Source organism: Callorhinus ursinus, unplaced genomic scaffold (genome assembly GCF_003265705.2).
Source record: "Callorhinus ursinus isolate GAN/ISIS: 27379988/994484 unplaced genomic scaffold, GSC_fseal_2.0 scaffold22, whole genome shotgun sequence".
In the NCBI taxonomy this organism is placed as follows: Eukaryota; Metazoa; Chordata; class Mammalia; order Carnivora; family Otariidae; genus Callorhinus; species Callorhinus ursinus.
In genome coordinates, this window is record NW_027397084.1 from 10511888 (window position 1) to 10525177 (window position 13290).

At 42.0% G+C, this 13290-nt stretch overlaps 1 protein-coding gene across 1 annotated transcript; it reads left to right on the forward strand.

The window, feature by feature from the left end:
• The first annotated feature begins 4361 nt into the window (after positions 1-4361).
• Positions 4362-7369, forward strand: IL17A (interleukin 17A). The gene is made up of 3 exons (XM_025890820.2): positions 4362-4429; positions 5642-5844; positions 7082-7369. Exons 1-3 carry the CDS (start codon positions 4403-4405, stop codon positions 7317-7319), a joined length of 468 nt encoding a protein of 155 aa, XP_025746605.1. The 5' UTR covers positions 4362-4402; the 3' UTR covers positions 7320-7369.
• Positions 7370-13290: the final 5921 nt, after the last annotated feature.

The following is a 13290-nucleotide window of genomic DNA, read 5'->3' on the forward strand; positions in this document are numbered from 1 at the left end:
AAAGAAAGAAAGAAAGAAAGAAAGAAAGAAAGAAAGAAAGAAAGAAAAGAAAGAAAAGAAAGAAAAGAATAGTATTTCAATGGTAACTTCACCACCCAAGCAAGATTTTTTCAAAATTAGCTTATTTATTTAATTTTTTTTTAACATTCTTAGTTTATTGATCCTCTCATGAAAAATCTGCACAACCACCACAGATAAAGCCACTGCAGCATCTTTACTCCTTCTGTTGTCCAATCTCCAGCTCACTTTTTGCCAGCACCAACGTTGGCTTTTGCAGTCCCCCTGACTTTCTTCATTCTGTTCTTACGTTCCTTTCGCTGTTTTCTTGATGTCTTTTTCTTCTCATACAGGCCATGTCTTGCAAGTCTGTGTTTGGGTTCATTTTTCTTTGCATAATCCAAAGAATCATAAATCATGCCAAAGCCGGTTGTCTTGCCACCACCAAAATGGGTTCTGAATCCAAACACAAATATGACATCTGGTGTGGTCTTGTACATTTTGGCTAGTTTTTCCCGAATTTCTGTCTTAGGTACCGTTGCCTTTCCAGGGTGAAGAACATCAATGACCATCTGTTTCCGCTGAAGTAGTCGGTTAGTCATGAACTTCCTGGTCCGGATAGTTACTGTGTCATTCATGATGGCGGCGAGGCTTCTATTTATTTAATTTTTTTAATGACAGTCTTAATTTTCCACTACATCAAGACAAAAGACTTCACAATACTCTCTCCTGAATGCAAAAGGAAGAAAATTTTCTTCTCTCTCACATCGTTCTTAATTATAAATAGGAAAGAATAAAGTTTGGTGTCTTAATAATGTCAAGGGGACTTCAAAATCCTTTCCCTAAGTCAAGAAGCTCACAGACATTTCACCAGTATCATCCCCTCAAATGCACCCAGGATTTTGGTTCCCAGGACTATTTCCCGATCTCCAGCAGCTGATACTCTCCTCACCCAAGTCCCAACTCCCAATCTGTAGCTCCCCCTGTCTTGTAGACATCTGTTTTCCAAGTACTCAGAGAAGCAAGAGTAAGAAACCTGAGCAAAATCACGAAGCAAAATAATCACCCCTAACTTGCTGCTCTTATTTGTTCCTCCACTAATTCCTTTGTCTGAAAATTCACAAGTAATCAAAGATTACCTGATGCAAAAATTCATTCTATCATGAGAGAAACTGAGCCTCAAGGACATGAGGTACACAAAGGCATGGGTAGTTAATGGCAGAGCCACAACGAACACAAAAGTGCCCTCTTGTCCAGTGTTTCAGGCATCCTTATTCTCAATCCAGCATTCCCAACACCCCCCGCCCCCGTCTCAACAGGTACTCAAACCTGAACCAGCTGCATCTGTAGACAAATACAGAGGAAGAGCCTCCCCACTCTTCACACCCCCTTTGTGTTTCTGACCATTCCTCTAGGAGGCACAGGCTTCCAGCTCAGGTGTGCATCTGGGAAACCAGTCCTATTCAAGGCTGGGCACACCCCGCTCTGACCACCACTTCAAAGTAATTATTTTTACACCTTTGTGAAAACCCACTGTGTTTCCCCACTCTTATTTTAAGGGTTGGCATTTCAAAAGTTGGCACACAGGCTGGATTTCATTGGTATAGGAGGCAGGCAATAGGGAGAACAACTAGAGTCAGCTTTGTCCCCTTGGCCATCAACTAAAAGAACTGGCAACAAGCACATTCTCCTCCACCTCATCCTTGCCAGAAAGCAACAAGCAAGAAATTTTCCACTCTGGGGTGGTCCAAAATAGGCCATAACCTTGTCATACGACAAAAGGATCAGGATGGAGAGTCAAGGCATTAGCTCAAAATGGTTATTGGAATGCAGTTGGGTCCCAAAAAGAATATTCAAGACTCTGAGCTACCCAAATAACATTCATACTGTCAATCAGTCAAAATACTGAGCTTTTCTTGTTTACCAGAAACCATGTTAGGTGACACAAAGACAAATAAGATGGCGACCTATCTCCAGATAGCTCACAGATCAACATTAGGTACCATGAGAGTTACAAAGATGAATAACACACTGGCCTTGAAGGATTACAGCAAAATCTAAAAATGGAAATAGACATATGTCTTAAATATACTTTTTTCCAGCCAAATAAAACACAATAGAAAATGAAGCAAAAGTTACTAGAGAGGTAGGTATAAGCTATGTGTTATGGGAGCTGTTTATTCCAACTAAGAAAATCAAGAAAGACTGCCAGACCTAGAAGACACATTTGAACAGGTTCTGGAAGGACAAGAAACATTTTGAGGTCGAGAAGGTCATTTCAGAGATAGTACCTTAATAAAAGGCATGTAGGCATTAGAAGGACAAGAATCCGGACCCATGAACCCAGGTCATAGAACATGGTGGGAGGTAAAGCTAGAAAGTTTGCAGATCTCAAACACTAACTCAAATACTATTTCAAAGGCTCAAGGTTGTGTATTTTGTCCCGTATGCAACCTAAGGGAACAAGAAAAGGCATAACTGGAGCCATGCTTTAAGGACTACTGCAGGAATGTTGAAGATGGGTAGAAGGCAGCACGTGGGAAGAGCAAAGAAGGCTATTCAAATAGTCCAAGCGGGTAAGAGTCTAAGTTAGAGGAATGGCAGTAGGTCTGGGAATAGGGAATAGATGTGAGAGACACAGCAGCTTCTGAGATTGCTACCTGATCACATGTGGAGGAGGAACAGGAGGGCTCATAGTGACTCCATATCTTCAAGCGTAGATGGTGATATCAACACCAGAACTAGGGAAATCAGGAGACGCTGTATCCTACCTCCTCTTCTATCTGTATCTGCTTCACCTCCCAAGTTCATCTACCACTGCCACTGAGATCAGCTGCTCATAGCCTCCCTCGCTGATCAGTCACGGCCTAGCCAAGGAAAGAGAAGTGACTTCAGGCATTTGCAAGAGAGAAAATTTAATGCAAGGAAGAGGTTACCAGAGTGATTGAGACTGACATCAGAGACTACTACCATCCCAAACGTGGAGGGATAAAAAGAGCAAGCACTGCTCCAGAAGACAGAGTAAGGAGACTCTGTTCTTCTTCGTCTCCTTCTCCCAATTCCCACACTTCTGCCCTCCAATTTCCCTTTGGCTGAACCTAGCTGGAAGTCACCTAACAGAAGAGTCTGAGAAAGCAGCCTTCAGGGGCAGTCCTCTGAGGCACAGAATAGGGCAGAGCAAGGAGGAATGCATTGCAGGACAAACAGGCCCAAGATCCAGCAGACTTCTTATACACCCCAAAGGTTGAGTTAGAACTGCTAGTCAACGCCCCTGTGTTATTGGGTATAATATGACGTACCCTCTTCAAGGACCTAGGAGCCATCATTCACCTCCCTGGAGAGAGGGGGCAGAGAGAGGACGACGTGTGGCAGCCACATCTGTATCCCCCGACCCCTTATCTTTATCATCCTTGTGCTAGTCCTCAGGGTTCCTGAGGGAGAGCCATTCTCAAGGACTGAAATCCAAGTTCGTCTTATTTAGAGCGGAGAGAAAAGGAAGGAAAGAACCATTATCCCCACTCTTTCCCCTTTTCCCCTCTTGTCATTTTCTACCCTCCATTGCCCTCCTTTTCTCGACTTCCATCCGCTTGCTCCAGTTTCTTTGTTCTCAGTTCCTTCCTTTGTCTGGCTGCACCCCCTCACTCCCTCATTTCCATCTCACTCCTCCTGAAGAACGGAGTTGTTAACAAGTTGCTTGGTAACATGTGTTAGGCATGCCTTTAATAGTAAAGCTCACATCTCTTGAACCTAGTTATTAGTTTCTTGAGCAGAGCAAACGTTCAACAAAGCAGGTGTTACTTCGGTGAGATAATATACCTTCTCATCATTAAATTCTTATTCATTTTTCAATTGTTTGTTTATACGGCAAGACCTTGAATCGTTTTTAGAATGGACTCCGCAACACCTGTCTAGGGAATCTGGTGAGGAAAGGAGTTATCCAATGGGAAATCAAGGTACCTGACCCCAGAAGACATGAACATTGTATCAAACTTTCATTTCCCCATGAACCATTAAAATAGAGCATAGCTCTTATGACAGCTTCATATATGCCCATAAATAAATGATACCGGCTCATCAGTAACACGTCTTTGCTCAACTTCTGACAAGTAATAGTTCCTTGAAGAATGAAGAAAGGACATAGTCTTTTGAAACATGAATTTTTGCTCTTTCCGTTTTCCTTCAGAGGTAGATACTACCCGTCATGAAGGGGAGGTTCTTTTCTGACCTCATTTGAAGACGGAACGTTTAAGGAAAATGGTGTCATCCTTTGAACCACTTCAATACGTCAACATAAGTGACCACAGAGGAGCGAAGTCCTATAAAAAGGGGCAAGATAGTGCTACACTCTGTCCATCTCGAAGCAGCCACAAGCTGATCCATCGCCAATCAACTGGAAGAAACTACAATGGCTCCTGCGACAGTTTCATCCATGGTGAGTCCTGCACTAATGTGCAATGCTTTTGTTGATTTGGTCCGGATAATATTTCTGGACTGCAGGCATGAAATTCTGGATTCTAACTATGGAGATCCAAGAATGCTGCATACATAGGATAGGATACTAAAGCTTTGGTAGGTACTCGTCATTTTATAGCATTTTCAAGAACTGATACACATCAGTTTGAAAGATGAGATTAAAACTGAAAGATAGCTAGATTGGGGCTAAACCACATGAGAAGTGTCACATGATGCTGTGCAGTGAGAAAGAATGCTTATTGAAAATCTGCTTTTCTGAGTACAAGGGATTTAATATAATTCTCCCACAGCGTTTTTCTTTATTCCATAATAAAATGGAACACTATCCTTGAGGATTTAATTAATTGCAGCACTGACTTTCCTTTCCATTATTCTATTATTATACCACAGGCTTCTTTTTAGAATTTATTTATTTATTTTGGGGGAGTAGGAAAGAGGCAAAAAGAGAGGGAGAGAATCTCCAGCAGACTTCCCGCTGAGCATGGAGCCTGACGCAGGGCTCCCTCTCACGACCCTGAGATCATGACCTGAGCCGAAATCAAGAGTCAGACACTTCACCAACTGAGCCACCCAGGCGCCCCTAGACTATACCATAGTCTAATACACCAAGCCTACTTACTCTAATAGATACATGTGTAACTATGGTTTAGAGTAAATGGTCTTTATATTTCTGAAATATTAACTTAATTGATTACAGAATCAATATATATAAATTTAGAAAAACTGGAAAATATACATAAGAAAACGTAAGGGCGGGACCAGTCTGAGGTTGAATGTCTGCCCAGCATTTCTAACATGAACCCTGATACGATATGACATGCATTTTCTACAGCTCTTTCTTCTAAGGTGAACATTTGACTCCACATAGGGTTTCACAGAATGTTGGGACAGAGATCGATGACTTGCCATTATTACTAAAATTACTGCCAACCAATAAAAAATGTGTCTTTCTTACATCAAAAGAAGAATGTTCAAGACTAGTAAACACTCCATAGTCTTAACCTTATTTTGGTCATATAACCAGTTTTTCATCTAAGTGATCCGAAAATTTATTGTAGATTGCCCTGGAACATAGTATGTTCTCCATGATTAACAGTACAATAATCTTTACAGTTTGTTAACAAAAACCACATGCTAATCCAGTGTCTTACCTCTCCTTTCTCCCATTCAGTTCCAAGTACTGCTGCTGCTGCTGAGCCTGGTGGCTATTGGGAAGGCAGGAATAGCATTCCCACAAAATCCAGGATGCCCAAATACTCAGGACAAGAACTTCCCTCAGCATGTGAAGGTCAATCTAAATATCCTTAACCGGAGTACGAACTCCAGAAGGCCCTCAGATTACTACAACCGATCCACTTCACCTTGGAATCTACAGTACGTAATGGCTCCCGATAAAAATCTCTGTATTGTTCTATCTTTTATGCAAAGGACTGCCAGTTAAGTCACCTTGAGGATGATTTTACTCAGAATCATCAGTCAAACCTGGAAGGGCTATTGTGCAAAGATTCTCAAATTTTATTCTACAGACTTCTTTGATAGAGCACAGGACCTCTTCTCCTGCCATAATACCTATCCATTAGATCTCATTGTCACTGACACCAAAAACCCACTCACACTAATGGTGGTCATTATTCTAGCATTTATGATACCCCAAGTCTATTGTTCATTTATTTTTAAAAAAAATAGAAATTTATCTTGGGGATTAACGCTTGAATTCTCTTTACCAGACCTACCATTGCGATGATTTGTTGAAAATAACTAGTAATTAACTGGATTTTTGTGCCTTTCTCTTTTTGGTCGTATTAGCAGTTGGATAAAATAGTTTGAAACCCAGTGAAGGAAATGTCATGTTGGATATTTCCACCCCTTTTTGAGTCAGACAAACTTGATCTATATCACCAACAGACCTATACTTGCTGTGTTCTTAGTACATCTAATATTTAGGCCCTATTAAGATTAAATACAAAATAGTTTTTAGTGCTTTGATTTTATGCAAAAAAACCTCAGTTATGTGGTGACTGTAGATTCACCTGACTGTGATTTTCTTCTACTCCCATGACTAAGAAGAGTTCAAATAAATCAACTGAAAAGTCAAAGCAAGTCATTCATTCAGCTGGAGGAGAGAGGGAAGAGAAGGTTGTAGAGGGGCTTAAGCTTTTGTTTCCAGCCCTTCATGTCAGCTCTGGGCTCTATCCCATGAATGTGCTATCAGATAAAATTTTGATGCATTCCCTGCTTCAAAGCCAGACTTCATTAAATCAGATTGATGGCTATCATAATCCTAGATGATGCCCTTGGCCTTTATCAAATATACCTTAAGAAATTGTCCTTTGTATCAAACTTAAATCCCCTCTGCAGTCTAGTCTATCTTATTTGGTTCCTTCTTCAAAGAAATTGGGAAAAAACTGATCATTCTCTTCTATAACATTTCACGTGCCTACAAATCCAAGTTTTCCCCCAAACTACTTCTTCTGACTAGCAGCCTTTCGAGAATTTGCGTTGCCTATACTTTGTCACCCTGTGAATTTGCCTCCCTTCGTTTATTCCTATCTGATTTCCTTCCTGCTTTACCCGGTACTCACTTTCTCCCTCACTTTTGTCTCCCCTGCAGCCGTAATGAGGACCCTGAGAGATATCCCTCTGTGATCTGGGAGGCCAAGTGCCGCCACTTGGGCTGTGTCAATGCTGAAGGGAAGATAAATTACCACATGAACTCTGTCCCCATCCAGCAAGAGATCCTGGTTCTGCGAAGGGAGTCTCAGCACTGCCCCCACTCCTTCCGGCTGGAGAAGATGCTGGTGGCCGTGGGCTGCACCTGCGTCACCCCCATTGTGCACCATGTGGCTTAAGAGCTTCTGGTCTAACCCAGAGCAGTTAGGCTTTCTGGAGGAGTAGACCCAGTCCCATTTCTGACCAAACTCACTAGGGCTCTTAAACTAGTTCACCCAATTGAACTTTCAGAGATAACACTTTTGTGCAGAGATAGAATCTGAATGACCTTTCCCTCTCCCCAGAGATCAAAGCTTTGACTGAGTACCAATTTGCTTTTTGTGTGCTTTTCTAAGGGCTTTAAGTTATTTATGTATTTAATAGACCCTGAGATAACTTTGGGGCAGAAGATTCCATTTTAAAGAATTACATGCCTTATTTTGTATTGTTTAAGACAAGATTCCAGACTTGAGAGTTTTATTATTTAACAAGTAAACCTATATTTATATGAACTATTTATGGATCTATTTATGTTTCTTAAGTCTTTAGAGAGAGGTGAAAGAATGTAATTATCTGTTCTGCCTAGGGAAATCCTACAGAGAATTTAGTGGCGACTGAAAATTTCTGAGTTTGTACTACATATGGTTACAGGATTTTTTCCTCTTTGTGTCTTAGGAGTGCATGACATGGCCGTAAAAAAAACTAAACCTAGTTTCCTATTTATTAATTTTGTAAGTTGTTGAGGTTTCACAAGAGAGATGGCAAGTCCAGCTCTGCTCTGTTAAACCCTCATAATAAAAAAAAGAATTTATAATAAAGTTTGGAAAGAAAATTGGTTTCCTCATTTTTTCTCATTAAAAGTCCTTCAGAGAGCCCAGCTCTTCCCTATTTGAAAGAGTGTGCAGCTTTGCTGAAAGAACAAAACAAAGCATGCCCTTGAGTAATAGCACCCCACCCACCCCAAGTCCACATACTCAATGTCCAGTCTCTCCCCAAACTCAGGCTTCTTTTGAAGATTAATGCCAACTGGAGATCTAGAGAGGAACACTTTTCCCTTCCTCAGGCCACACCCCAGGACTACCCCTCTTGCTCCTGGCCTCTGATCCCGTGCTCCCCAGAACACAAAAAAAGAGCCACTGAGGCAAAACAAACTTTAAGTATGAGAAATATTCAGCCCAAGTAAAATAAAAACTGAATCATATTCAATTCCAGAGTAGTTTCGGGTTTCGAGTCATAACCCTGTTCCCCCAACATAGCCCAGCATGCTATCTTGCCCTACTTCTGGAGGCCCCTGGAAATTCTCAGGCCAGTCCAACCACTCCTTGCTTGGTGAAATCCATCTTGTGGGCTCCTTCATTCTCCTCCTCCCCCCCATGCCCCAGCCCCACTCAGAGGCCCATGGCTTCTCTCTGCTCCTTTTCCAGTTCCAAACCCAGGGGGTCCCTCCTGCCAGTGTCATCTGTGCACTCGCATGGATTCTCACCACCATCTCCTGTCCTGGTCCTCACACGAGGGGTCCACAGGCAGCTGCCACTGGCCATTTCTTAGCACCCTCATGCTTTATAGCCTTGTTCTCAAGTCCTGCTGCTCATTTCCCAGTTTTCCCCGAATGGTGGTGGTGAAAATAAAAATTCATTTCCGTTTTGGGATGGAGGGCTGGAAACAAGGCAAATATACCCACAGTCCTGACTCACTCTTTCCCACTAGACCGTATTCCTGGGAATTCTATGGGTGGGGAGAAGCAGTTACCTTCCCCATCTCCCTCCAGTAGGTGCTGCTTTTATTCTGTCTTCCCTTTGCCCCCATTAGCACCATCATCCGCCCAGTCCCCTAGAAATCTGGGAGGCATCCCTGACACTTCCCTCTTCCTCTTCCTCAGGCCTAATACCACACATCACCAAACTCAGTAAGTTTCACTTCCTGAACGTTCTCAAATTAATCCTAGGTTCAGGACGTCATCTCTTCTCATTTCTCTCCTAAGTTACTGCAACAGCTTCCCATCCGTCCTGGTGGCTGCAGCTCCCGTCCTCCTCAATCCCTCCTCCATCGTCTGTCTATGGCACAAAAGCAGACAGGACAATAGTCACCTTCCATAATCTGGCCCTGCTGCTGCACCTGTATTATCTCATATGCTTCCTCCTTGATGTTCACCCTGTAGCCATTATGAAATCCTTGAACTTTTCCTGAACTCAATGCCTGCGTCGTGCGGTCCCCTCTACCTTGAATGTCTTTGCCACCTTCTCCCTCCTGTTCCTCCATTCATACCCTGCTGTTACAGTATGAATGTGTATGTCTCCCCCAAAATTCATATGTTGAAACCTAGCCCCCAGCATGATAGAATTAAGAGGTAGAGCCATTGCGAGTGATTAGATCATGGAGGCAGAGCCCTCATGAATGGGATTAGTGTCCTTATAAAAGAGACCCCAGGAACTCCCTCTCCCCTTCTGCTGGGTGAGGATACAACAAGAATTCTTCGACCTGGAAGAAGGCCTTCATTCAACCATGCTGGCCCCTCGATCTCAGACTTCCAGCCTCCAGAACTGTGAGAAATAAATTTCTGTCGTTTATAAGCCACCTAGTCTGTGGTATTTTTTTTCTTTTTACAGCTGCCCGAATGGTCTAAGACACCTGCCCTGCCCCCCTGCCCTATCCCACTGCTCTACCCATGCTGTAAGACTCCATTAGGTATCATCTCGTCTCAAGAGCCTTGCCAGACACATCACTCCAGAGTAGGTCCCTCTCTTCTGGTCTCTAAGAACACTGTGGGTATCGTTTATCACTACTCTTACATACTACACTGGATTTATCTATTTAACCAGTTTTTGGTCCCTTGAGAGCCAAACAATTTGCACCTGTCCTGGAATGTATCAGACGGTCAATGCTGAAGTAAACTGAACCATTAGTCCACAGGCACCTCAAAGTCAACAGGGATTAAACTCTCTAGCTCTACTCCGAAACTAGTTTTCCTATGCCTTTTTTATCAACTCAAATGATATCACCTACTTATTCATCTGAGCAAGAAATCTGATTTCTCTCTGTCACTCATTCCTCTCATCCAAACCGTGACAAATCCATCATCAGTCCTCTTGTGTCTTCTCTTTCCTCTCGAACTCCAAACTTACTGTGAAAGTTGCATTGTAATATGATCCTAAATGGTCTTTCTGCCTTGCTTCTCACAGTTTTTAATTCAGTGATTTTCAAACTTCCAGGAGACCTGGTCAGTGTAGGTCATTAAGAGCTGTTGCAATAGACAAAGCCCAAATAAATGAAAGTCTATTTCTTGTTCATGTTACTATCCAGCAGGGATTCTCAGGGAGTTTTCTCCATTCAGACATTCAGGAACTCAGGCTGCCAGAGGTTCTGCCTTCTTGTAGCAGCACCATCTAGAACTGCACGGTCTCAGGGCGCCTGAGCTGCTCAGTCCATTAAGCATCCAACTCTTGATTTTGGCTCAGGTCATGGTCTCAGGGTTGTGAGATTGAGCCCCATGATGGGCTATGCACTGGGCCTGGAGCCTGCTTCAGATTCTCTCTCTCCAGCTCCCTCTGCCCCTTCCCCACCCTCTTGGGCGAGCATGCACAAGAAAGAAAGAAAGAAGAAAGAAAGAAAGAAAGAAAGAAAGAAAGAAAGAAAGAAAGAAAGCAAGCAAGCAAGCAAGCAAGGAAGGAAGGAAGGAAGAAAGAAAGGAAGAAAGGAAGAAAGGAAGAAAGGAAGAAAGGAAGGAAGGAAGGAAGGAAGGAAGGAAGAAAGGAAGGAAGGAAGGAAGGAAGGAAGGAAGGAAGGAAGGAAGGAAGGAAGAAAGGAAGAAAGGAAGAAAGAAAGGAAGAAAGGAAGAAAGGAAGAAAGGAAGAAAGGAAGAAAGGAAGAAAGGAAGAAAGGAAGAAAGAAAGAAAGAAAGAAAGAAAGAAAGAAAGAAAGAAAGAAAGAGAAAAAGAAAGAGGAAGGAAGGAAGGAAGGAAGGAAGGAAGGAAGGAAGGAAGGAAGGAAAGAAGAAAAATTCTCACCAATTATCGGGTACAGCTAGAACTGCATTGTCTTATACAGTAGCCACTAACAACATGTGGCAATTGAGCATCTGAAATGTGGCTGGTCCTGTGTTGTGTTATGTGTAATATACATACTTATTTCAGAGAATTCTTTTTGTTATTTTTGAGAGCAATTCTTTGCAAGAGCTCATTTATTAGTTGTGAGGGTCATAATTGAATATGTGGCTCACACAGAGAGGGTGCTACCAGTATACCTAACATGCATTCTTCCTAAGTACAAAGCGTGAACAACCTTATTACAGATAGGCAGGATATAAGATATGAGGGGGACTTGGGCAAATACTCTTAATATTTTGAGGGAGTTGGGCAAGTGGAACACTGAGATGCTTGTTTTCCATTTTGACTCCTGTTAACTATTTGTTATCAGGAGTCAAAATGGATTAGTTCTGGGGATTCTGGTATTTTCCTCTCTCTTTTAAAAATTGAGATATATTGACATATAAGATTGTATTAGTGTTAGGTGTACAACATCATGATTTGATTTATGTATATATCGCAAAATAATTACCACAATAAGTTTAGTTAGCATCCATCAGCACACATGGTTACCTCCTTTTTTCCCTAGGATGAGAACTTTTAAGATTTACTGTCTTACAAACTTCAAATACATAATACAGTATTGTTAACTCTAGTTACTATGCTGTACATTACACCCCCAGGATTTATTTGCCTTATAACTAGAAGTTTGTACCTTTTGACCACCATCACCCATTTCAATATTTTTAAATGTAAAATATCTTGCTGACTTTTATATACAGAGTGTTATCTCTGCCACAGGTATGACATAAATGTTCCTCCATGACCTTGCCCAGGCCACTCCTCAAAGCGCTCCCGACCACTTGTTCCCTTTCCACCACTAGCACTCAATGCCGTGCATAGCTCTTTCCCACACCTGGGGTTTTGCTTATGCTTCCTGCTAATCTGGAATTTCCTTCTTGGTCTCCCCATTTCTCATCACCTTTAAAAGGTTGTAAATATCTCTGGAGATGGGGTTTGAGAAACAATTCTTAACAAACTCCCCAGGTGGTGCATTCTGTCTGGTAACCCTCTACAGACCAGCCTTTGAGAGGACTGTTGGAGAGGATCAATTTGAGATGTTCTCTGGGAATACAGATGAAGAGTGCCAAAGAAACAAAGAGATGATAAACACAAACTGATAGTAGATATAAAAGTCAGGACGCAGAGATGAAATCTGTGAACAAATATGAATTCTTATTTGTTAATAAGAAACCTGGGTAAAAAAAAAAAAAAGGAAGAAAGCTGGATAAATTAAGGAGATACAATAAAGAAAGTTATAATAGGATAAAAGATTCCATGGTTGCAGAGTTTTTTTCTTAAAGTGAATCTGAAAAGTAGATTTGGACCAAATTAATTAAAAGAGACCATACTCAAATATATTGAACCAGGTGTTTTTTTTTTTTTAATTTTAAGAATTATGGGCGCCTGCGTGGCTCAGTTGGTTAAGCGACTGCCTTCGGCTCAGGTCATGATCCTGGAGTCCCGGGATCGAGTCCCGCATAGGGCTCCCTCCTCAGCAGGGAGTCTGCTTCCCCCTCTGACCCTCCCCCCTCTCATGTGCTCTCTTTCTCTCTCTCAAATAAATAAATAAAATCTTAAAAAAAAAAAAAGAATTAAAAAAGAGGGGCGCCTGGGTGGCTCAGTCGGTTAAGCATCTACCTTCAGCTCAGGTCATGATCTCAGGGTCCTGCGATTGAGCTCCACGTGGGGCTCCCTGCTCAGCGGGGAGCCTGCTTCTCCCTCTGCCCCTCCCGTGCTCGCTCGCTCTCTCTGTCAAATAAATAAATAAATAAAATCTTTAAAAAAAGAATAAAAAAGATATACGACTCACAGCCAGGAGGAAAATATAAAATACGAAATCAGGAACCAAAATTATATTGATGTCAGACTTTTCCACATCAAACACCAGGATGTAATGGAGTAAAATCTTCAAAACACTGAGGGAAAGAAAGTGACCTCACATGGTACCTGCTCAGGCAAGATTTTTTTGACCACCAAGTGATAAATTTGTGAAATTTTATTGAGTTGTACGCTTATGAGTTGAACA

Excerpts from the sequence above, each read along its gene's own strand:
- IL17A (XM_025890820.2), top strand. The coding sequence starts at position 4,403 with ATGGCTCCTGCGACAGTTTCATCCATG. Across the intron at positions 4,430-5,641 it reads CTGCGACAGTTTCATCCATG|TTCCAAGTACTGCTGCTGCT; the intron begins GTGAGTCCTGCA and ends TCTCCCATTCAG. Across the intron at positions 5,845-7,081 it reads ACTTCACCTTGGAATCTACA|CCGTAATGAGGACCCTGAGA; the intron begins GTACGTAATGGC and ends TCTCCCCTGCAG.